The following is a 25,583-nucleotide window of genomic DNA, read 5'->3' as shown; positions in this document are numbered from 1 at the left end:
TCAGAATTCACTGCCAAATCATCACCACCATTGTGACTACAGAAGAATATACGTTCATGTGGTTACTTCCATGAACAAAACATATATATATTTTTAAGTAGCCTCTTCTATTATTTTTTTTAAGATTTTATTTTTTTATTCATGAGACACACACACACAGAGAGAGAGAGAGAGAGAGAGAGAGAGAGAGGCTGAGACACAGGCAGAGGGAGAAGCAGGCTCCATGCAGGGAGCCCAGCGTGGGACTCAATCCCAGGTCTCCAGGATCATGCTCTGAGCCAAAGGCAGGTGCTCAACCACCGAGCCACCCAGGCATCCCAAAATACATTTTCCATACAGAATGCATAATTATAACTTACAAAAAACCTATTCTTCAATTTTAAAGCTGTATAAAAACAAAAGATCAGTGGAAGCTAACAAATCTACTTTTCTATGCATAGCCCTAATTTTAAGGCACATGTGTATTAGTTAAAGCATCTGAATAATGAAACCAAAAGAAGTGAAGAATCACAGAAGCATATAGGAGCTAATGAGAGTTCTTTAGCTACTTCTGTAATTATGTGTTTTAAAAGGGACTAGGCAGGGATGCCCGGGTGGCTCAGCGTTTGGGTGTCCACCTTTGGCCGAGGGCATGATCTCGGAGTCCCACAATCGAGTCCCGCGTTGTTCTCCCTGCATGGAGCCTGCTTCTCCCTCTGCCTGGGTCTCTGCCTCTCTGTGTCTCTCATGAATAAATAAATAAAATCTTTAAAAAAAAAAAGGGACTGGGCATTTTGGGTACGCAGGTGTATTTTGTTTTTTTTTACCTAAAACTTTTCATGGTACGTCTACTTAAAAAGATTCTTTTCCTTTCCCATCCCAGCAAGCATAAATAAGACATAAAAAAATTAAGATTACCTATGCTGTTTTAAAGTGAAACAGCTTATAAGAAAATACGTGCACACATTAAATATAGCTTAGGTAAGTGTTTAACCAACATTAAGGTACCCTCATACCTTTCATAAATAACTGAGGCATTCTAGCATTTAACATCCACACTAAGAAGTCATTCAGGCTCCCCACAAAAAACACTTTTTCCAGAATGAACAGTTAGGTTTAAAGTAGGAAAATAGTTTTTCTCTCTTCCTTCATAAGGGGAAGAAACAAGGTTTCTACTACTTCAAATGTCCTTGTATTATGTGAAACAAATTATTTGTAAAATTATCAGAAATCTTTAAAGAAAGGAGAGGTTCTATCATAAAATAGTATTAGGTAACACAGTCTTTTTTACAAAATGTATTTAAAAATGATTGAAAAAAATAAGCTAATGGCCTACACAGGCATACCTCATTTTATTGTGCTTTGCTTTACTGCACTTTGTTGGTTTTGGTGGGGTTTTTTTGTTTTGTTTTGTTTTTCGAATTGAAGGTTTGTGGCAACCCTATATTGAGCAATTTTACCATGGCACCATTTTTCCAACAGCATTTTTTCACTTCAAGTCTGTCATTATTTGGTAATTTTTTTAAAGATTTATTCCAGAAAGAGAAAGCAAGGAGGGGGAGGGGGAGAGAAGCGCAAGCAGATACCCCGTGGAGCACAAAGCTCAATGTGGGGGAGAAAGGGGCTCAATTTTGCAACCCTGAGATCATCACCTGAGCCAAAAAGATGGCCTGTATTCTGGTAATTCTTAAAATATTTCAGATATTTAAATCATCATATTTCTTATGGTGATCTGTGGTCTTTGATGCCACTGCTATCATTTTGAGGGGCACCACAAACCATACTCATATAAGATGTCAAATGTAACCCATAAATGTGTGTTCTGACTACTTCATTGACCAGGTGTTCTGCCATCTCCCTCCCTCTCCTCAGGCTCCCTATTCCCTGAGACAACAATATTGAAATTAGGACAGTTAATAACACTATGATGGCCCGTAAGTGTTCAAATGAAAGAAAGACATCACACTTATCTCCCCCTAAAATAAAAAACTAGAGATTATTAAGCTGAATGAGGAAGGTATGTTGAAAGACAGCACAGGCTGAAAGCTAGGCCTCCTGCACCAAACAGCTGGCCAAGTTGTGAAAGCAAAGGAGAAGTTCTTGAAGGAAATGAGAAGTGCTACGCTAGTGAACACAGGACTGATAAGAAAGTAAAACAGCCTTATTGTTGATATGGAGAAAGTTTTAGTGGTCTGCAGAGCAGACTCAAGCTAGCCACAACCTTCCCCCTTAAGCAAAGCCTAGTCCAAAGCAAGACCCTAACTCTTCGATCTTAGGAAGGCTGAGAGATGAAGAAGCTACAGAAGAAAAGTATGAAGCCAGCAGAGGTTGGTTCATGAGGTTTAAGGAAAGAAGCCATCTGTGTAACATAAAACTGCCAGGTGAAGCAGCAAATGCTGATCGATGTAGAAGCTGCAGCAAGTTCTCCAGAAGATCTGGCTAAGGCAATTAATGAAGGTGGCTACACTAAACAAGAGAATTTCAATGGCGATAAAATGACCTTCTAGTGGAAGAAGATGCCATGTAGGACTTCCTTAGCTGGGGGGGTTGGGGAAAGCCAGTGCCTGGCTTCAAAGCTTCAAAGGACGGGCTGACTCTTGATAGGGGCTAATGCAACTTGTGACTTAAGATAAAGTCCATGCTCATTTACTGTTCTGAAAATCTACAGCTCTTGAGAACTATACTAAATCTACTCTGCTGGTGCTCTAGAAATGGATGTGTGGATGAAAACACACCTGTTTACAACATGGTGTAGTGAACATTTTCAGCCCCCCTTTCAAACATAATTCTCCAGGCAGAAAGTTCCCTTTCAAAATATTACTGCTGACTGTTGATACATCTGGTCATCCAAGGGCTCTGATGGAGGTGTACAATGAGATTAATGTTGTTTTCATTCTTGCCAACACAACAGTCTATGGGTCAGGGAGTAATTTCAACTTTCAAGTCCTATAATTTTTTTTTTAAAGATTTTATTTATGAGAGAGAAAGAGAGAGAGCCCTAGATGGGTAGAGGGAGAGATCCTCAAGCAGACTCCCCACTGAGTGTGGAGCTCAATGTGGGGCTCAATCTCACAACCCATGAGATCCGTGACCTGTGCCAAAACCAGGAGCAGGATGCTCAACTAACTGAGCCACTCAGGAGCCCTCAAGTCTTATTTAAAAGATATTTTGTAAGGCTATAGCTGCTCTAGATAGTGAGTCCTCTGAAGGATCTGGGCAAAGTTGATTGAAAACCTTCTGGAAAGGATTCACTATTCTAGATTCCATTAAGGATATCTGTGATTCATCGGAAGAGGCCAAAATATCAACAGTCACAGGAGTCTGAAAGAGGTCGATTCCAACCCTCGTGGATGTCTTTGAGGGGTTCAAGATTTCTGTGGAGGAAGTAACTGCAGATGTGGAAATAGCAAGAGAACTAGAATTAGAAGTGGAGCCTGAAGATGGGACTGAATGACCACAATCTCATGATACAACTTTAATGGATGAGGAACTGCTCTTTAGGAATGAGTGAAGAACATGGTTTCTGGACATAGAATTTACTCCTGATAAAGATGCTGTGAAAATTGTTGAAACAACAATAGATTTAAAATATCAGTTGATAAAGCAGCGGCAAAGCTTGAGAGGACGGATTCTAGTTTTTGAAAGAAGATCTACTGCAAGTAAAATGCTTTCAAACCCTACTATGTGCTACAGAGAAATTGTTTGTGAAAGAAGAATCAACCAATGCAGCGAACTTCATTGTTGTCTTATTTTAAGAAACTGCCACAGCCACCCCAGCTTTCATCACCCTGGTCAGTAGTCATCAACATTGAGGCAAAGACCTTCCACCAGCAAAAAGATTATGACTCACTAAAAGCTCAGATGATGGTTAGCATTTTATAGAAATTAAGTAGTTTTTAATTAAGGTAAATACATTGCTTTTTAAAGATATGATGTTATTACACGTGTAATATTCTATGGTATAGTGTAAATATAACTTTTATATGCACTAGGAAAACAAAAAAAATTTTTGACTTGCTTTATTTTGTGATATTCACTTTATTGTATGGGTCTAGAACTGAAGCTGCATCATGAAACTAGTATAAACTGAATATTTGCAAAAGCACAATTTCTGTAATCATTTATCTAATTTCTTATCCTATACATCTAAGTAGAATTATAAATTCAAAGTTGTAATGAAATAAAATGTATTCCATAAGTATTGTTGACAAGAGTTAATTTGCCTCCTATTAACAGGTCCTTTCATAATTTAAAAGTTAATCCCACACAATTTTAGTTTCTTACATAAATCAGTCACCAGATCCTTGCAAACTAGTGCCAAACAGAATCGTAAATCAGAAAAGGGAAATTCTTATAACATGGGAAACATGAAAACCAATATTATACCAACATTTGTTGAAAGCATGTTTCAAAGAAAGTAAATCTTACTGTAGACTAAAATAATATAAAATTGCATCAGAATATAAGCAAGCTTGTGTTCTGATCAATTTTATTTCACTTACTATAGAATTACTACAATCATAAAGATTTTAAGTGGGATTTTTTTTTCACTTTTGTGACTACTTGAATTGAATGCAATAGATGATACACAATTTAGTGGTGGAGACAAATTCAAAACACAAATTTTAAGTTTTCATGTTTAGGTCATTCCATGAAGATATACAAAAGAATAAAATGATAGCATCTAGCTTTTATCACTGAATGACACTTGCTTCTGAAAAGCTATGCGAAGATAATTTTAAAGGACAGATTAAAAAATTAAAACAATAAATAGGACAAGAAGGATAATATCACAGTCATACATATTAGTGAGAAAATGGGGAAAAACACCCCCAAATTTTCCAAATGAGGAATTGGTTAAATTAATGACATACTATTTTGATGGAATATTATGTAGCAAATGAAAATCAATAATTATATTAATGAAAAAGATTTATTGACATGAAAAAATATTTGTAACAAACAGTTGAATGAGCAATGTAAGTCTAAGTAAAACAGTGCAAACCACTGGAATCTCCTATGCAGAACCTGATAAAGTTACTATTTATTGCCAAGTTTACTATTTCCTTTCTCACCAAATGAATGCCGGAGGTAGAGGGGAGAAGCTGGGATACAACCTCAGCAAACGCCCACCCATAAAATTTGAATTGTCAGTTACTGGGCTACAAAGACAAAGTAAAGTGAGAAACTAAATAGGAAATTCTAAAAATTCCTTTGCATGACTGTTTTCAAAGCTAACAAGCAATCACCAGCCTCATAGCACCAGATACTCCAAACTTAAGCCCTAAACTTATAGCAATGACCAAAAACACCACCAACTTCGAAATTATAGACTACCAAAAATGAGACTATTTCTCATGCTTGTGTGTGAAAGAGAGAGATGTACACATACATGTGCACACAAATGAACATATGCACATCACCTGCACACACGGGGAAGATTAGAAAAATGGAGAGGATTAAGCCCAAATAAAAAGCTTACCTGAAAGAGCCTGGTAAAAATATCAAATTCAAAAACTGAAATGTAATCATTACAAGTTAAATCAATTGTTGATTTCAGAGCCATTGCTTCCAGGCCAGAGCTAATTTGATGAACCTCATGAAGGCACTGTCTGAATACTTTCCATGGTACAATAGTTCTGTGCAAGGGGGAAAAAAAAAAAGGAGTAATTGAATCAAATGTCATTTAAGACTATCTTCCACCAAAACAGCACAGTTCAATCATAACATTAATTAATTGCATTTGTCCAAAATGATAGAGTTGACCAAAAAAATAAGACAAATAGGTGTTCATAATTTAGAACCCCTGTAATGGGTTTTGCTAAATGGATTATTTCCCATTTGCTAAGAATGTGACAGAAATCTAAATCAATTTCTCTCTCAAACAATCCTTGGCTATAAAGATATTTCTAAAAATACATTCAAAAGAAAGGAGTAAGTCAAAGTCCTGTGTGTCTGACCTCTTGCATACACAAGACTTTGAATCAAGTTAAATTTCCCCTCTCTTTATTTCCTTAAAACAACTATAAACTATGGGCTCATATAAGAGTAGGAATTCTTTATTTAAGGTCCAAAAGAGTAATTAAATCCACCATTTTGCGAAAGCTCAGGTGAAAAGTCATGAAGGCATTTAACTCTTACTCCCTTGTGTTCTGCAGATAAAAAAAAGGACAGTATCTAACCTTTCATATGAATACAAAAGGAAACTTAAAATTTTTTAATCAACCACACTAGTTAGCATATAGAAACTTACTTATTAAAAACTTATTTTTCTTAAATATCATCATGCATCAAAATTTTAATTAAGTAAAAGCATTTACATTGTTTAAAAGTTTAGAAGGGTAAAAAATGGTATCCTGGGAGATCTCCCAGTCTGTCCCCCACCTGACCAGTTTCTGACATTCGCCACCTCCTCCCCACCATGAAAATAAGTAACACTCATTATTCATCCTTTAGTTAATTTTCCTCCTTTTGGGATGTTAGATGCCTGCTCCTGAAGAGGTGGAAGAAATCATTCATGTTTTTAAAATATTAAGCTGCAGTTTTCATAATAGGGCATCATAAGAGCTATATATACCCTCTTATAAGATGATAAATATTTAACTCTTACATTTTTCTTTACTAGCACCTTTTAAGAAATAAAAGACTCAGGCAGAAAGGCCTACATTGGCCCTATCCTGTCCAATTCCCCCAGTGAAGGATTATCATAAATGTACAATTATATATTCATTCAATAATTATCTGTTGCAGTGGTTGTCAAACTTGAGCATTCATCAGGATGACTGAAGGGCTCATGAAGACAGAAATTGCTGATCCACAACCCATGATATTCTAATTCATTAAGACTGAGGTGGGGCTAAAGACCTTAGAATTCTAACAAGTTCCCAAGTGATGCTGATGCTGCTGGTCTGGGGACAACACTTGGAGAGTCACTGATCTCTTAATTGCTAAGGCACAGCACTGTGGATAAATACAATCATGAAAATACGAGATACTATCTGTCCTTGAAGAACATACATATAGGGTACAAATAAGACGTGTAATGCTAAAAAAAAAAAAAAAAAAAAATTGGGGGTGGGGTGGGAGTGGATATATAAGGACGTCCTGGAGGAATTCCAGAGAAGGAGTGGTCTGCAGCAAGATGAATAAATGAATGGTGGGACAGGCTTACGATACTATGCTGTACTTATAAAAAAAAAAAAAGTTTAGGTTTGATATACCACTAAAAGAAAGAAAAATATGAGACTGAATACATCAAAAGGCTTTTCTCTATGTATGAAAAAAACAGGAAACCGCAGAGAACCGAAGAGAGCCACCACATCAGACGCCGTTTAGAAGAAACACACGTCAGGCTCTGATTAAGGTTAACAAAATGCTGCTGTTTTAAGAAAACAAGGAAAACTTCTGATAATGTTAGAAGGCTATTGATTTATGGCAAAGTGTAAATATGCACTTGTGTCCAGTTTCATTAGTTACAGTGAAAGTAGTGCTTAAGAAGCACACTTTTTTTCCTAATTAAGGTTCAAATATTCAACACATAAAAGGGATGTGAACCATAGTATTCAAATTTTTAAAAATTACACAAGGAACTACTGATTTAAGAATAGTGTATGTTTTACTTTTGCATGGAAGTATTAAGAGAAACTTGTGTATGAAGTATACAAGTAAATCAATTGACCAGACACGTTTGGTATCTGTTACTATAAAAAAAAAAAAAAATGATCTTCATTCCAAAATTTAAGGCGCTTGCAGATCATAACTCCTTTCAATACCCAATGACTTCCCAGAGCAAATTATTTAAAAATGTGCAAACTTCTAAAATTGTAGTCTAACATACCACTTTGGGAGCAGCTACATTTCCACAGTACTTGTATAAATGACACTTGCTCACAGTTCACTTGTGATAAACCTAAGGTCCAAACAAGCTTGATTAAGGGTAGTAACGGGGATTAAGAAGAAAGAGCATTATTTGGTTAACTAACTATATACAAGATTTGTACAACAGGTACCTCTGCTTTGATCACCTGAGCCAAACATCCACCATAGAGAATGGTGGGGAGGAGGAGAATTTCATGAGTGAGGAACAGAAATAGCATGCAATGATGTCTTCAAAAAACAACTGTTCTAAGACTGTTGCACTAAGGATCTAACCTTTCCAAAGAGGACTTCAAGTTGCCACCACCTTCTTTCCTAATGTGTATGGGGGGAGGGGGAAACGGAGAGGATGGCTTTTCACACCTTTAATTAAACTGTAGCCACAGCACAGAGCAGTGTGGTTTCTACTGTCTTTCCCTAGAGATGAAGCAAGTCAGAGAAAATATTAATGACAAATTGCTTTACAAACACTTGTAAACTTCATGGTGCTGGCAGAGATCTGGGAATAGAAAAGAGGAAGAAAAAGAGAAGGAAAAGAATATAAAAGCTTCAAGCTCTCACCAACCAGAAATACTTTAATTTGTCCTTTTTGCCACTTACAATTATGTCACTTTAATTACAAGTTGAGTTAATTTAAAATCAACTAAAAAGTACAAGTAGCTGTTAATCCACAAAGAATGGAATACAAGGCCAATGGTTAGCCAGACACAGACTTCCAATAGGGGTACAAGCTGCCATTTATTGATGTATTCTTTACTGACTGACTGATTGACAGTCTGCCCTCTCTGTCAATCACCACGTATTTTATATCTCTTACTGGAGTCTATCACAATAACACTATGAGGCAGATAATATATTTATCCTCATGATACAGATGGGAAAACTGAGGCTTAAAAAGAGGTTAAGTAATTTGCCTAGGAAAGACTTTGTATATTCCAGGCATTGTGGTAGGTTCAGAATAGAAATATAAATCAAGTCACAATCAAATTAAGTGGAAAGACTTGTAAATAAATTGTGCCATGTGCAAAAATTATTATAGAAAAAAATGGTTGTGTCTTGGAAACCCCATGAGATGAAGCTCCTTGAAAACAGAAATTGTATCTTATTCTTCTTTGCTGAAGACAAACAAGGTGCACAACTAAAATCTGTGTAAACACAGAAATTAAACTGTGTTTAGGGAAAGCAAGAAGTGTTACATGGAGAAGGAGCCTAGAAATTTATGCTCCACTCGTTTTCTCCCTACAGAATCTTTTGAGGATGGAAAGGGTAATAGTCTGTTCATATAAAGTCAGAAGAGATAAGAACTTAATATAAGGCTACATTATTTTATTATCAGATGATAAGTCATGGTATGTTTATCAAGAAACCAAGTGTAACTATATTTTAAGTCTTTTTTTTTTATTTTAAGTCTTGAAAACAGACTAAGTGTACTTTCAGATAAAAACAGATACAGGGAAACAAAACTGAAAAGGTGTCAGTAGGTCAGCAACTGACAAGTCACTCCAATCCTCCAGGCTTTTCTCTTCCTCTGTAAAAGTGGAAGAGTATATTGCATATTCTAACTTGAATACCTTGCATTAAAAAAAAAAAACAACAATAAAAGGAATGGAAGACAAAAAATGTTAGGAGATGGTCACCAAAAAAAGAAAGGCAAAACATTTTCATGATACCACAAGTTCATAAAAGGATACAAGTTTTATTTTTAACTCCTATGAAAAAAAAATCCACATAACAAAGGTGTTAATCTCAACAAAGGCTAGGGCATTTGAAAAGTCATACACTTCAGGTGTGAATGAGCATTTATATAGCACTTCTAGAAGGCAATTTGGCATCAAGCTTCAAAAGCCTACTTCTAGGGATTTCATCTAACAAAGTTACGTTAAAAATAAATGAATGAATGAATGAATGAATGAACGAATATCCACCCATAAGTCTCTTCAATATAGTGTTGTTCATAATAGTAAAAAATTGCAAACAAATATGTTCAGTGGTAATAATAGGACATACTACATTCAAAGACTATAATATTTTAACAGCAATTAACAGTAGTACAAAAGAATATTGTCATAGAAAAGTGTCCATGACACACTTAAATGGGAATACCATTTTTGAAATTATATAATCTCTATGAATGAATGCTAATAACTATCTAGACTGTCTGAAGAGATCAATACATAGTTTAACTGATAAGAACTAAATCATGATGGGAGTTTAAGTGATTATTTTCTTTTTCTGTATAAGCCATTAGAGTATATTAGAAATAAATATACTAATATTTATTAGTATACTAATATATAATTTACTAAAATATATTATGTAATCATAGAAAGAATCAATTAAAAATTATAACACTATTTGCCTCAGACATGGCTGGGTATGCAATATCAGTTAGCAGCAGTGGGGAATGAATGAGGTTTTCAATAAATGCTGTGCTGCTGGGTCAAATGGATATACATATGGAAGAAACTGAATCTTGACCCCTACCTAATATTATATAAAAATTCATTTTAGATTATCATTTTATCTTTCATATTTAGGTCTAAGATTAAAGGTTTTTTTAAGAAGAAAGTAGATAATATCTTCATTACTTTGGAGCAGGCAAAAAATTGAAATAGGACCCAAATGTTCAAAGGATAAAGGAAGATAAATTAAAACCTGTGTTCATGAAAAGAAAAATGAAAAATGAAAAAGAAAGCACGCATTGGGAGAAACATATAATCAACAAAAGATTCATATCTAAATATTAATAATAACTACTCAAAATTGGGCAAATGATTTTCACATACACAAATAAATCAAAATGTTCAGTAAACAAAGATATATTCAGCTTCATTGGTCATCAGAGAAATGTACATTAAAAAATGTACATTAAAAACACAGTGACATTCCACTTGACCTGACTAGTATGGCTTATGAATACAAAAAAAAAAAGAAAAGACAAAGGATATCAAAGGGCTGGGAAAGACATGGAACAACAGGAACCTTTAGACACTTTTCATAGGTAATTCAGTTGGTAAGCCACTTTAGAAAACTAAAAGCTATTAAAGCTAAAATTATGCAGAAACTGAAAGCCAGCAATCCCATTCCTAGATCTACATCCAACCGAAATGCACAAATAGGTTTTTAAAAGTATAAAAGGAAAAGTTCATAATAGCACTACTGATAATAATCCAAAGAAGAAAGAACCCAATGAGCCTCATCAATAGAACTAACAGGTACAGCTGCACCTTGGAACAAGAAGAATGAACAGTCTGTCACATTCAAGAACATGGGTGAATTTCATAAAGAATGAAAGGAGCCAGTTTTTTGTTTTTTTTTTTTTTAAAGAACTAATTGCATGATTTCAACTGTATATGATTCCATGATACTGGAAGTCAGGATACCAAGTAGCTGTATGGAACTTCCTGAGCGGTTGGAGGGAAACAGTGTTCTCCTTATTACAGGAATAGGCTATATATTTGGGTGGTATTTACATTGGTGTGTTCACTTCATGAAAATTCACCTCACAGTTATGATTTGTATACATTTCTGTATGAATATTAAACTGAATATATAAAACTTTAACATTTTTTACATAAAAACTCTACGATGAAGGGACACCTGGGTGGCTCAGTTTTTTTACATAAAAACTCTACGATGAAGGATCACACCCTGGGCTGAAGGCAGACGCTGTGTCTCTCATGAATAAATAAATAAAACCAAAAAAAAAAGAAAAAAGAAAAAAAAAACCTCTACGATGAAGAAGAGAAGAAAATGTGGGAACAGATGTAGTATCTGCCATAATATAAACAAGGAAGTCAATGTTTATTTGTTAGTTGTTGGTTTTGTTGCTGTGGTGGTAGGGGTGGTGATGATAGTAGTTTAAAATTCATTCTAGCTCAAAGAGATAAAATGTCACTTTTATTTTATTTTTAAAGATTTTATTTATTCATGAGAGACACACACAGAGAGAGGCAGAGACACAGGAAGAGGGAGAAGCAGGCTTCATGAAGGGAGCCCGACGTGGGACTTGACCCCAGGTCTCCAGGATCACGCCCTGGGCTGAAGGCGGCGCTAAACCACTGAGCCACCCGGGCTGTCCCAGTCACTTTGATTTTAAACTAAATGAAAATCTGTTCTATCTATAGTAACCCATTCCTACTTTTAATTTCATCTGAATTTGGTCAGAAGATTCACTTTGACCAACAAAGATATATTTAGTATCAATAACTTTAAATTGAGGGCTAGCTTTGTTTAGAAGATAATGAAACATTCATTACATATTTAGTATGTTTTGATTTTTATTGTGGATGCAAATATTAGTATCGTGACTCCTAAGTTTGTTGATATTTTATATACAGAGTTTCGCTAAATCTAATCTTTTTTCTGTAATTACTTCCATAATTTGTTAAAGGATATGAAAATAGATTGCTATCAGGCTATACTGTTCTTATTTTTCCATCACAAATGTTTCTAAATACAAATGTTTTTGCTTGATTTTGAAAGGCAAATGTTTTCCAGCAACCCACACAAAGAACAGATCAAAACTCCGGTCAGACAGTTACCTTACAACTCATCATGGACAGGATGGTAACCATGGTTATCAAGGATATTCATAATTAGATCTAGCCATTCCTGTGAAAACTCTTGACTCTCATACAGAAAGACACAGATGCTGGGTATTTGTCATTATATTTCATCAAAAACTTTCATAACGTTTGTAGTGTAGAAAAGCATTACTTCTCTGTGAAATGGACAAGTATCATTCTCATTTTCATATTCTGAAAGTTAAATTTAGAATCAAACACTTTTATAAGATTGAAGAAACAAGAAAAATAGCTGCTTCAACATTATTCCTGATTTTCTCAGTAATCTCATTCATATGATAGATTTGATGCTTTCTAACTTCTGGTCTCACAACCAGACTTTTGAACATGATAAATTTACTATAGCCATGAAATGGACATAATTCCATTCATTTTATGGCTTTGAAATAAAGTTTACTGGTAAAAATGGATGGGAAGAGGAACCGTAAATATAATCCATAAAAATATGTCAAAGTTCCATGTTTAATTTTTCCACTTAGTAGCCATTACCCATAGAAAAACAAAGATGTTGGTTTTAAAACAGTGAGTATTCTTTTCTTTCTGATGGACAACTTTCCTCAAGTTTCTTCAGTGTATTTTCTTTGAAAAGTTAGTGATACTTGCTAGGTTTGTAAGACACATAAGATACATGATCACAGCAAGATACCTTTGATCTGCTGAGGTCAGATTGAAAAGAATCAGGAAGTTTTAGATCCTAAAATTAGAAGGTCCTGCAACAAAGGGCCTTAAGTAAGGCTTTAAAATGATCTTCACTTTAGCATTAAGAGCCCAGCCAGTCTTACAAACAACAAAGTCAATAATAAAACAAAATTCCTCATAAATCTCTCTACAAAGGTCAAGTAAGTTAATAAGCAATAGGCTAAGTCTGGTAGATACTTCGGTTTTCTTGCCGAAGTTAAACTGAGGCAAAAGAAATATACAACTTCTAACAACTCTTCTACAACACTCATGCAAGAAACTGCATAACCACATGGAGCCTATTAAAGCTTTGGTTATAAAGGACACTTACAGAAGTTATTAAAAGAGAAAATAAATCAGGTTATAAGTTGTCTTGCTGTTATTACATATAATGGAAACTTTTAAGTATCTAGTTTGATCCTTCAATATTATTATCTGGTTCATCTCCCTTTTTCTTGAAATTCTGTCTTCCTTCAATATCTGTAATACCACCTACCCCTACTTTTGTGGCAATATCCTCAAATTTCTTCTATGCATTCTTCATTTATCAGAATTCCTTTTTTTTTTAAGATTTATTTTTTTATTTAAATAATTTTTTAATAATAAATTTATTTTTTATTGGTGTTCAATTTGCCAACATACAGAATATTTTAGAGAGTGAGCGAACACAAGTGGGAGGGGCAGAGGGAGAATCTGAAGCCGACTCCATGCTCAGCGTGAAGCCAGACTCGTGGCTTGATCTCAGGACCCTGAGAATATGACCTGAGCCAAAACAAAGAATCTAACTCTTAACTGACCACACCAGTCAGGCACCCCCAGTTACCAGAATTCTTTAAGGACCCATCCTCTTCATTCTCCATGGTCTACATCAGTTAGTCCAATGGCTTCACATAGCTTTCAGAGATTATAAATTCAAATATCTGGGAACCAGGCAGTTAACAGAAATGAGTAAAAAGATGCAGGTAAGGATTGCAATGAATGAAAGGAGAGTACATGTCAACTGGGCAGCTGGCACACACGTCTAGCCTGATGCTGCCATGTCAGAACTCAGATCCAGTGGCGCCATCACTCCCAATTTGTCAATGAAATTCAATGCAATATTTTATGGAAAATACATTTCTAAAAGTTACCATTAATTTTTTAGTTAAATATGTCATATGGCCAAGAAAATATTCCATAGGCTCTCAATCTTCAAACTTTCATCAACACACTATCAATTCTAAAATCTCTATTCCTTATTCTATATTCTTTCTGTAGCCTCAAGGTTGTATATTCAACTTACTAATGTATGTCACCACATGGATTTATGTAGGTCCACAAAACCAAACATATACCCAACTGAACTTATCTGGTTGCCAAATCCCCTCTTCTTCCTATTTTTTCTTTCTCAATGAAGTGTACCCAGGTGTTTGAATAAGAAATTGAGACATCACCTTTGACTCCTTTAACTCATATATCTTAATAATCAAGTAAGTTAATTTTTTAAAGATTTATTTATTTATTCATTCATAAGAGACACAGAGAGAGAGAGAACCAGAGACACAGGCAGAGGGAGAAGCAGGTTCCTCGCAGGAGCCCAATGTGGGACTCTATCCCGGGTCTCCATGGTCATGCCCTGAGCCGAAGGCAGACGTTCAACCACTGAGCCACCCAGGTGTCCCAAGTATGGTTATTTTTATCTTTATGTCATTCTCAAATCCATGTACTGCTTTTATGTATATATATGTAAAATTTAGTTTGTGTACTGATTACATTCCAATATATTATTTTATGTATATTATTATAATTGCTACCTAGTTTTCTATAATAGCCTCCTACCTATTAGTCTCCTATTTCTAATTTTTTAGCTTCTAAAGTGTGTGGGGATAGGGGGGCTAGTCAGACCCCATGGAGTACACAAGATGATTCTTTTCAAGATGGGAAGAAAACATTGAAATTTTACTTGCATTTTTATGTAGGGTTTTTGTTTTTCTTTTTGAAGATTTTATTTTAGAGAGAGAGAGACAGAGTGAGTCGGGGCAGAAGCAGAGGGTTAGGGAGAGAGAATCTGAAGCAGACTCTGAGCTGAGTGTGGAGCCTGATGCAGGGCTCAATCACAAGACAGTGAGCTTCTGACCTGAGCTGAAACCAAGAGTCAGGCACTGAAATGACTGAGCCACCCAGTCCACTTCATGTAGTATTATTTATTTATTTTAAAGATTTTATTTATTTATTCATGAGGGACACACAGAGAGAGGCAGAGACGCAGGCAGAGGGAGAAGCGGGCTCCTCGCAGGCAGCCTGATGTGGGACTCAATCCCAGGACTACAGGATCACGCCCTGAACCAAACGCAGAAACTCAACCGCTGGGCCACTCAGGCATCCCCTTTATGTAGTTTTTAAAGTTTGTGTTATATGTCCTTTATTTGTATTATATATGAGAATACACATAATTTGTACAAAAATATATGTATGTATGCAGATGATAAATAACGATATGCTCAAAAAGTATTTAATAATAAGCGAGTAATAAATACAATCAAATGGGTTTGGAAGCCAACTGCTCAAATTCATTTTCATACTTCAGCAAGAATCACCCACCTTTTTAACAAGCAAGTATGACCATTTCCCTACCTAAAACCCATCAATGGGTTTCATTGTTCTCAGGGTCCAAAAGAACAGAGTTTTAAAAATGTAACTTTGTATACAGAAAAAGAAAGTACAAAGGGGCAGAAAAGGACAGAGCTTTCAAAGCACAGTTCTAGAGAAAGAGAGTAACAATTGGAGCACTTAGGTCCTTGAAGCAGAGTAACACCTAGAGTGTATCACACACCTACCCCTTATTTGGATTCCATGTTCGCCAAGGAATTCTGATATGGCTCCACATATAGTTTATCTACCATGACACATATATCCTCATCTGCCTGACAGTGGCATTAATCATTGTAAATTAAAAAAAAATTCTGAGTTATAGATCAGTTTATGAGCTCAGTTAAATTGTGTCTATTATATAAACATACTCTTGGTTCTGTGAAATCAGGTTTCAAGGATGAGACCAGAACCTAAATCATGGTGATTTCACTAGGTAAAGGTCACTTACTGAAGGATTCAGAGTGGAGAGAAGGAGAAAGATGAAAATAACAGAGGAAAAAAAATGAAGGCATTTATGTAACCTTGAAGTCGGCTGTATCTTTCTTTTGAACTCCAGTAGACACTGTAACAATTCAGTCCCAAACACAACATTTTCCACTGGACAGGCTACTAGACTCCTAATTAACATATGTGCAACCCATACCAAATACCAGCTCCTCCATGAGCCAGAGTGATCCTCCAACCGCTCCAGCAAATACATAATTTAGTATTTGTGACATTCCTTAGGCACCTTTCGAATGGCACATAACTAGTTTTAAATATTTATCAAGTCTGTATATACTATCTTCCCCAAATTGAATACATTCTGCTTAAAGAGAGAAAATTATCATTTGAGTCTTATTTGCTTTTTGTATCTGAGATCTTGTTATAAGGAGTTAAACAAAATAGGCCTGTAAGTTTGTTTTCCTTATTAATATAAAGATCCTTAGATTTTTTTTTAATAGGCAATAATAGAAGTTGACTAAGTAAGGGAAATATTAAATAGCAGTACTTGAGTTCTAGGTCAGTTTTGTCCTTTCTCTCCGAGCTGCTGCTGTCCAGTTATCTTGTACAAGTCCTTAATTTCTGTTGTGCACAACCTTCTTTAATTAAATATGACTAAGTTGCCTTTCCTTTGACTAGAGGAAACACTGATCTAGTTAATGTGATAGAAAAACACATATCTCACTCACTGAGAAGGTAAAGAAACTATTGTCCTTTGTTTCTTATTAAAAGTGAAAAGAAAATACAGGAAACCAAAGAAGGTCCATACCACTTCCCCAGGAAATCAAATGTAGAGACAGTGAACTGAGCTTTAAATAGATCATTTTTTTCCATGGTAAGCAGGACAGTTTTTTATGTTCTGTCCTATACCCAATTTTAGAAAATTTATTATTTATTTTTGGCTTCTCCTTTCAGATTTCTAGGGTCTACGGAATATCTGTCATACAAAGTTGAATAACTGTATTATTTGCAGAATTAATAATAAATATAAGGGTGTTTTGAATAAGGCAAAAGGTTTAAATTGGTTTGTTATTCCACAACATAGAGTGCTTATTATGTGCCAGAAACTGTTCTATGTGCCTTATCAGTAGAGTTTAGCTCTTTTAGCCTTCATGACAACCCTGGATAGGAGATATTGTTGTTATTATCAACATTTTATAGAAAAAGAAACTGATGCATGAAGAAACCAAGTAGCTTGCCCAAAGTCACAAACCTAGGAAATGTTACAGTCAGACCTGAATGTAGACAGCCTACTTACATACCTGCCTATAAGCCTGTTGCCTCCCAATCAATCAAACAAGCAAACTGTGTCCCTGTCTATATCTCACATATGCACACATTCACACACATTTACTCTTCAACTCATTTGAATGAAATAAATGTCAGTTCTTGGAGCTTCTAGTCTAATGGGAAGTAAAATAACTCAAAAATAATTTGAGAACAATAAAAATAATTAAGACAAGGATAAGCAAGAGCTCAGAAGGGTTTAAGAAGAGATCTAATAATAACAATAGGGACAGAATCAAGAGCAAGATTCACTTTGAGGGATTGCTAAGAACATATATGCTAGAGAATATAAAAGCCTTCAACTGGGAGGAGTGATATGAGCACAGACCTAGAAACTTGTAATTGCTGATATGTCAGGAAAGAGCCAAATAATCCAAATTGACTAAAGACCAGGACATTAGTAAAAGAAGCAAATGCTAGAAAAATGCATGAATTCATCCAACAATTACTGTCTGTTATGCATACAGTACATAAAGGATTCATTCAATACGCTTAAAGATTATATTAAAAATGAAGTTAGCATACACGAAAGCATTGGACACAGAGTTTGACATGTAATAACTAATGTACCTGAATGAAAATTTTTAGATAAGAAGTCAACAAGGTGCTTCACAGTCAAGAGGAAAGACCCACAAAGTAAACATACATTAAAAAACACAAACATGTCTAAAACACAACAGGGACAGGATGCATAGAACAATTAAAGTTGAACATATGGAAGGGGTATATTAGAACACTCCAGACAAGGGGACTTCTGAACCAGACGTGAAGAATCCTGGGATGGTAACAAACGGAAGAAGAGGCTAGGGAGGCTTCCAGGGAGTTGAACTGTAGGAACTGAGAATTTTTTTTTTTTAATCAATTTGTAAATAATAAAGTCCTTGACAATTTTGAGCAGAGAATAAATATCATCTGTCCATCCACCTATCCATCCAATTATTCATACAGTCTGTTAACATTAGTGTGTACACATTCCAGGAAATGTGCCAGGTTCTGAGAAACAAAAATCAGGAAAGCAGGTCCTTGCTTTCAAGAAACCTCTCTAGTCTATTAGGAAATGTGATCATGTCAGCAGTTCAATGCAGTCTAATAGGACATATATGAGCAAAGGCACTCGGAAGCAAAGAGTATAAATATCCACCTCAGACTAGAGTAGCTTCCAAAGTGGCATGGGTGACTGGCTTTCTAAGCAGTGGATGCCATCTAGGGAAACAAAAACACGAAGAATGAGGAGAGGGAAAAAAGCACATCGGGATTTGTTGACTGTATCCTTTGCTGTGCAAAAGCAGTCAACAAAACTCAAAGACAACCTACAGAATGGGAGAAGATATTTGCAAATGACATATCAGATAAAGGGCTAGTTTCCAAGATCTATAAAGAACTTATTAAACTCAACACCAAAGAAACAAACAATCCAATCATGAAATGGGCAAAAGACATGAACAGAAATCTCACAGAGGAAGACATAGACATGGCCAACATGCACATGAGAAAATGCTCCGCATCACTGGCCATCAGGGAAATACAAATCAAAACCACAATGAGATGCCACCTCACACCAGTGAGAATGGGGAAAATTAACAAGGCAGGAAACAACAAATGTTGGAGAGGATGCGGAGAAAAGGGAACCCTCTTACACTGTTGGTGGGAATGTGAACTGGTGCAGCCACTCTGGAAAACTGTGTGGAGGTTCCTCAAACAGTTAAAAATAGACCTGCCCTACGACCCAGCAATTGTACTGTTGGGGATTTACCCCAAAGATACAGATGCCGGGACACCTGCACCGCGATGTTTATAGCAGCAATGGCCACGATAGCCAAACTGTGGAAGGAGCCTCGGTGTCCAACGAAAGATGAATGGATAAAGAAGATGTGGTTTATGTATACAATGGAATATTACTCAGCTATTAGAAATGACAAATACCCACCATTTGCTTCAACGTGGATGGAACTGGAGGGTATTATGCTGAGTGAAGTAAGTCAGTCGGAGAAGGACAAACATTATATGTTCTCATTCATTTGGGGAATATAAATAATAGTGAAAGGGAATATAAGGGAAGGGAGAAGAAATGTGTGGGAAATATCAGAAAGGGAGACAGAACGTAAAGACTGCTAACTCTGGGAAACGAACTAGGGGTGGTAGAAGGGGAGGAGGGCGGGGGGTGGGAGTGAATGGGTGACGGGCACTGGGGGTTATTCTGTATGTTAGTAAATTGAACACCAATAAAAATAAATTAAAAAAAAAGCACATTGGGAAATACATATAACGTGTTATTTGTTTTGTAGTTACATTCTTTATTTGCGGATGAGCAGACTACAAAGAGGTGAGGTCAGAAAAAAAAAAAAAAAACAGTTCCTAAAGTTTGTCTTATTAATGGGATTTTACATTTTAACCTAGAATCAATAATAATTCACAGGAGCATTTCAGACAAAAACAAAACAAAATAAAACACCAGAATGATTAGTTCTGTGTTTTACTGAGATCTCTAGTCTAAGAAAAACAAGAGAGGTTGTTACTGAAGATACAAAGACCAGTTAGAGGCGGTTGCTATAGTCCAGGGAAGGACTTGAACTTGAACATGAAGAACAGAACTTGAAGTAAGGATGGACAGAAGAGGACACATAAAAAGATGCAGGTTCATAAAAAGAACTCCTGGTTCTTGCTGAATTATAATTTGGTTGGAAATATAGGTCTAAACCTTCTCTATGTAAGAAGTCCTTAGCACCAGTAGCCCAAAAACTACTACCCGAATTGCTTAGAAAAATGACTGTCACCCACAGTCTAACCATATCCATGGATTTTTGTTGTTTTAAACAGTTAGTAATCCATTTTTTGAGGCTCATGCTTAAAGTTTGTGGATTCTAAACTACTATTGCAGAGTGCAAAGATTCAGTTTGGTATTGACCTTATTTTGCAGAATTTACTTAGACACGTTTATTCAGTAATGTCACTTCTCTTTTTCTACGTATTTCTACTATCTCCTGGTCAACAGACTAAGAAAGCAAAATCAGGATTCAACCACTGAAACATTCAATGACTCTGCATAAAAACCTAACAAATGCAGACTTTCCCAACCAGTTAACCAGGACACCTAACTGTTATTGATCTCCTTGGGACTCCAGTCAGGCACAAGCTCTTGGCAGCTGGGCTTGAGTCCTGAGCAGAGAAGTGGACTCTTCCATGACTTTGAAAAGGTTGAGAAGCACAGAAATGAAGTATTAGGCATATGACACCTAAAGATTTTTTTGTCTGCTGGGATATGAAATCAATACTTAGAAATCTGTCACATTTCTATACACAGATAATGACGTAGAAGAGAAATCAAGAAAACAATCCCAATTATAACTGCACTAAAATGAATAAAACACCTAAGTATACACTTAACCAAGGAAGTGAAAGACCTGGACTCGGAAAACTATAAAATGCTGATGAAAGAAACTGAAGATGACACAAAAGAATGGGAAGACATCCCATGCTCACGGATTGGGAGAAAAAATGTTGTTAAAAAGTCAATACTATCCAAAGCAATCTACAGATTTAATGTAATCTGTATCAAAATACCAACAACATTTTTCACAGAACTAGAACAAATAATCCTGGAATTCGTATGGAACCACAAAAGACCCTGAAATAGCAAAGTAATCTTGAAAAAGAAGAAGAAAACTGGAGGTATCAGAATCCTGGATTTCAAGATAGACTACAAACTGAAGTAATCAAAATAGTATGGTATTGTTACAAAAATAAGACACACAGGGACGCCTGGGTGGCTCAGCAGTTGGGCGTCTGCCTTCGGCTCGGGGCGTGATCCCAGGATCTGGGATGGAATCCCACATCAGGCTTCTTGCATGGAGCCTGCTTCTCCCTCTGCCTAGGTCTCTACCTCTTTCTGTGTCTCATAAATAAATAAATAAATAAATAAATAAATAAATAAATAAATAAATAAATAAATAAAAAATATATATATATATATATATATATATCTGGGAAAACTAGACAGTCACATGCAGAAGAATGAAACTGGACCACTAGCTTACACCATAAACAAAAATAAACTCAAAATGGATAAAAGGCCTAAATGTGAAACCTGAAACCATAAAAATCCTAGAAGAGAAAACAGGCAGTAATTTCTCTGACATTGACTATAGCAACCTTTTTTCTAGATAGGTCTCTTGAGGTAAGGGGAACAATAGCAAAAATAAATTATTGGGTTTACAGTAAAAGTAAATTAAAAGATTTGGGGGAGCCTGACTGGCTCAGCCAGTACCACATGAGACTCCTGATCTCAGGGGCTCAAGCCCCATGTTGGGCACAGAGCTTACAAAAACAAACAAACAAACAAAAAACCTTCTGCAGAGGAAACAAAAAGACAACCTATGTAGGGGGAGAAGATATTTGCAAATGACATATCCGATAAGGGATTAGTATCCAAAAAGAAAGATAGGGGTTAGTATCTAAAATGTATTAAAAAAACGTAAATAACACCAAAAATCCCCCAAACAATCCAACTTTAAAAATCCAGAAGACATGAACAGACAGTTCACCAAAGACATGCAGATGGCCAACAGACACATAAAGAGATGCTCAACATCACTAATCATCAGGGAAATGCAAATCAAAACCACAATGAGGTATCACCTCACACCTGTCAGAAAGGCTAAAATTAAAAACACAAGAAACAAGTATTGGTGAGGATGTGGAGAAAAAGAAGTCCTCTTGCCCTACTGGTGGGAATGCAAACTGGTGCAGCCACTATGGAATACAGTGTGGAAGTTCCTCAAAAAATTAAAATTAGAATTACCATATGATTCAGAAATTCCCTTACTGGGTATTTACCCAAAGAATACAAAAACACTAATTTGAAAAGATATATGCATGCCTATGTAATTGCAGCATTATTTATAAGAGCCAAAATATGGAAGCAGCCCAAGGGTCCATCAGTAGATGAAGGGATAAAGAAGATGTGGTATGTACATACACTGGAATATTACTTAGCTATAAAAAGAATAAAACCTTGCCATTTGCAACAACATAGATAGATCTAGAGGTTTAATGCTAAACATAAGTCAGTCAGATAAAGACAACACCATATGATTTTAATCATATGTGGAATTTAAGAAACAAAACAAATGAACAAAGGAAAAGGGAACAAAAACCTCTTAACATAGAGAACTGGTGGTTATCAAAGATGTGAGTGGGGAGATTAAGTGAGACAGGTGATGGGGATTAAGAGAACACTTATCTTAATGAGCATTGTGCAATGTATAGAATTGTGCAATCAGTATATTATAAACCTGAAACTAATAGAACATTCTACATTAATTATACTGGAATTATTATTTCAAAAAATAAAAATAAAATAATTTTTGCCTTCTTTCTGTTTTTATGAGGTCTAAGTACCAAAATTGCTTTTAGGAGTTTAACAAAATCTTTTGAAAATTAGTTTTTTCCCAATTTTAATTCAATCTTAACATCTTGCTCTGACAGTTACTTTGAAAAAAAATTACAATACTCCCTAGGTTTAAAAATTGCTTTATAAAAATCATAACCTGTTTGGCTGTTTTTGGAACTAACTCCTCAATGATTCTGTTTTTGGAAACAATTCTGCTCTCAAGTTTCAGGCACTGTTAGATCAAATGAACGCATTTTCACGTGGCTTCAATGTGTAGCAAGATAAATGACAGAAATGCCTCCTTATGAGATCTAAGTTATGCAAAAATATAAACTAGTATTAGAGCATAAGGAAGATAAAAGAATTCAACCTTTTGAAAGGCTTCATCATTCATGCATTTGCTTGTTCATTCAATAAAATATTGTGAAATAAGGCAAAAACCCACAGAGAATATAAAGATGGTTTCTCCAATGATCTAATAAAAGAATCATTAATTTTGATGACTATGGAAATATGTCTAAGTTCCAGAAGGAGCTTTAAATTTGGCTCTCATCCCAAAAGTAAAATGTTAAAGAAAAATGAAACAGCTTTCTCAAGTAAGTGAAGACAGGGGGGAAGGTTTAAAGGTTTGGGAGGTAAGAGAGTATTTCATCTGTATTTCAAAATTATCCCATTTGATTTAATAGTGATTTCACTCATATAGCAGTTGGACTGCCATACGACAGAAATATCAGTCTCTTAAAGTCTATTGCTATAAATAAAGGGAAATAAAGAGGTCTCAAATGCATAATTCTTTGTGGCTTGAGGTGCCAGCAAAACAAAATCCTCTCTTAAAAAAAAAAAAATGTGTGTGAGCAATCTTTCCATTTTTTTTACTGACCTTTTGACAACTGAAGAATTTCATAACTCACCAGAATTTTTTGGTTTTCAAAAAGAAATACCACATTTTGTCCTAGAAGTTTTCTTAAAATTTTAAGCTAAAGTAGATTTTGAAGGCTACCCACTGTTTGCATTAGGCTCAAAGTGTTAATATATGAGCTGTGACTTTAAGAAACCCTCAGAAAAAAAAAAAAAAAAGGGGAAAAAGAAACCCTCTCAGTTCAGACTCCCAGAATTGGGCAATGCCTTTCTGCTTTCAATGTTCCACAAATATTTAATTAGTGTACTTTTGGCTGTTATTCTAATTTAGATGAGGATGAACCTTTCCTTGTAATTTCGCATTTGTGAATGGATACAGGAGCATTATAAATAGCAAGATTTCTGGAACACAGAGTATTTCTCCCCTTAGTGCCAAACAATCGTTCAGAATACATTTTATTTAAGAAACACAGAAAGGGCTTTAATAATCCCAAAACCAAAAGTTATAAAGCTAAGCACTTAGCACTCTCTTAGAGAAGCTTAGTATTTCATAAAGAAAAAAAAAAAAAAAAAAAGAAACCCACTGTTCTAGCTAATTCACTGATGTCAAGGACTAAGACCATCAAAGTGTGTACCAACATTTTAGAGGTCTCATTTCACTAGTTAATGTATAAATATAGACTTTTAACTAGGGGATGAAAACAGTAATCAGTGTATAAGCAATCACTGTTCCTCCTTAACCATCAGACAGGGCTCTGCCTACGTTCAAGGACATTGTGAGGGTGCTCACCAAAGTTTCTGTCTGGGGAGGCAGTACCTAAAGGAAATCATCTTTATCTGCTATTTTGTGATAACATGATCCTCATTTCTATTTCAGGTCTCAATCAACCTGACACATCACCTCCTCTGAGAAGCTGTCCCTGATTCATTCAATCATGAAACAACTGCTGCCCTCTCTGAGTTGTCAGAACAATTTATTCATGCCATTTTTATAATACCTATCCCTTTCTGATTTCTACTGTGCATGTGTCTTAAGTGTGTAGTAAGTCATAAAGAGTTACCAGCATCTTATGTATCTTTGCTTCTTAGAGCAAACTATACAACTCAATGAATGCTTATCAAGTAAATATAGTATAACTGATATTTGCTTTGCAATAACATAAAACTGTTCCGTTATTAAAGCATACTTTTGGTGGCTGAACAGAAAAATTAGCAATCAAAACACTCATCAAAAACCCACAAGTAGAGTCTCCAAGTATTTGAGTAAAATCTATACCATATAGAACTGGAGGCAGGACTAGGTCATTCTTCAAAAATGGATGCAGACTATAATGATCTGTACTTACTTGTCTCCAAAAAACTTTCTCCAGAATTCAGCAGCATCTGCTTTCGTGATACGAAAGTTATCTCCCTGGAACTGCCCATTGGGAAAGATTGCTTTGATTTCTGCCAGCATGTGACTGAAGATAAGGGACAGTTTTGTGAGATTTCGTCTGTAGACACAAGGGGGGGGGGGGGGATGAAAAATAAATAAATATATGTGCAATTTTTAATGGGAATATATACTATGAAAAATAAAATTATGTACAGTATTAACATAGGTCTTGGTGGCTGATCATGAACCTCAACTTAATAATGCATCTAAAAACAATGTTCACACCAACTATACATGTAAATTCCTAAGAGGCTTTCAACTTTATTATTCACCCATGTGTTCATTTAACATAAACATGAACAAGATAAAGTACATGATTTCAATGAGCTCACAGTTTAATGGGAAGATGCACTCCTGAAAAAATCATAATCAAATATAAACA

The 25,583-nt window shown here is 35.5% G+C and overlaps 1 protein-coding gene across 14 annotated transcripts in view; it reads right to left on the bottom strand.

The window, feature by feature from the left end:
* Nucleotides 1–25,583, bottom strand: part of CBLB (Cbl proto-oncogene B) — a 409,409-nt gene that overhangs the window by 101,299 nt on the left and 282,527 nt on the right. For 12 of the 14 annotated variants that reach the window (XR_012024387.1, XM_072812047.1, XM_072812046.1 and 9 more), the window contains 2 exons: nucleotides 25,113–25,259; nucleotides 5,462–5,618 (listed from right to left, as the gene is read on the bottom strand). Coding sequence is in view for 13 of the 14 variants with exons in the window: in XM_072812047.1 (XP_072668148.1) it covers nucleotides 5,462–5,618; nucleotides 25,113–25,259 (304 nt within the window). In the remaining variant the exon portion in view is untranslated. The remainder of the gene's footprint in view (nucleotides 1–5,461; nucleotides 5,619–25,112; nucleotides 25,260–25,583) is intronic. The other 2 variants (XM_072812051.1, XM_072812054.1) reach the window with 1 other exon arrangement.

The sequence above is a fragment of the Canis lupus genome, chromosome 35 (genome assembly GCF_048164855.1).
Source record: "Canis lupus baileyi chromosome 35, mCanLup2.hap1, whole genome shotgun sequence".
NCBI lineage: Eukaryota > Metazoa > Chordata > Mammalia > Carnivora > Canidae > Canis > Canis lupus.
The sequence above is the reverse complement of the archived record's forward strand: the minus strand, read 5'-3'. Positions and strand labels throughout refer to the sequence as shown.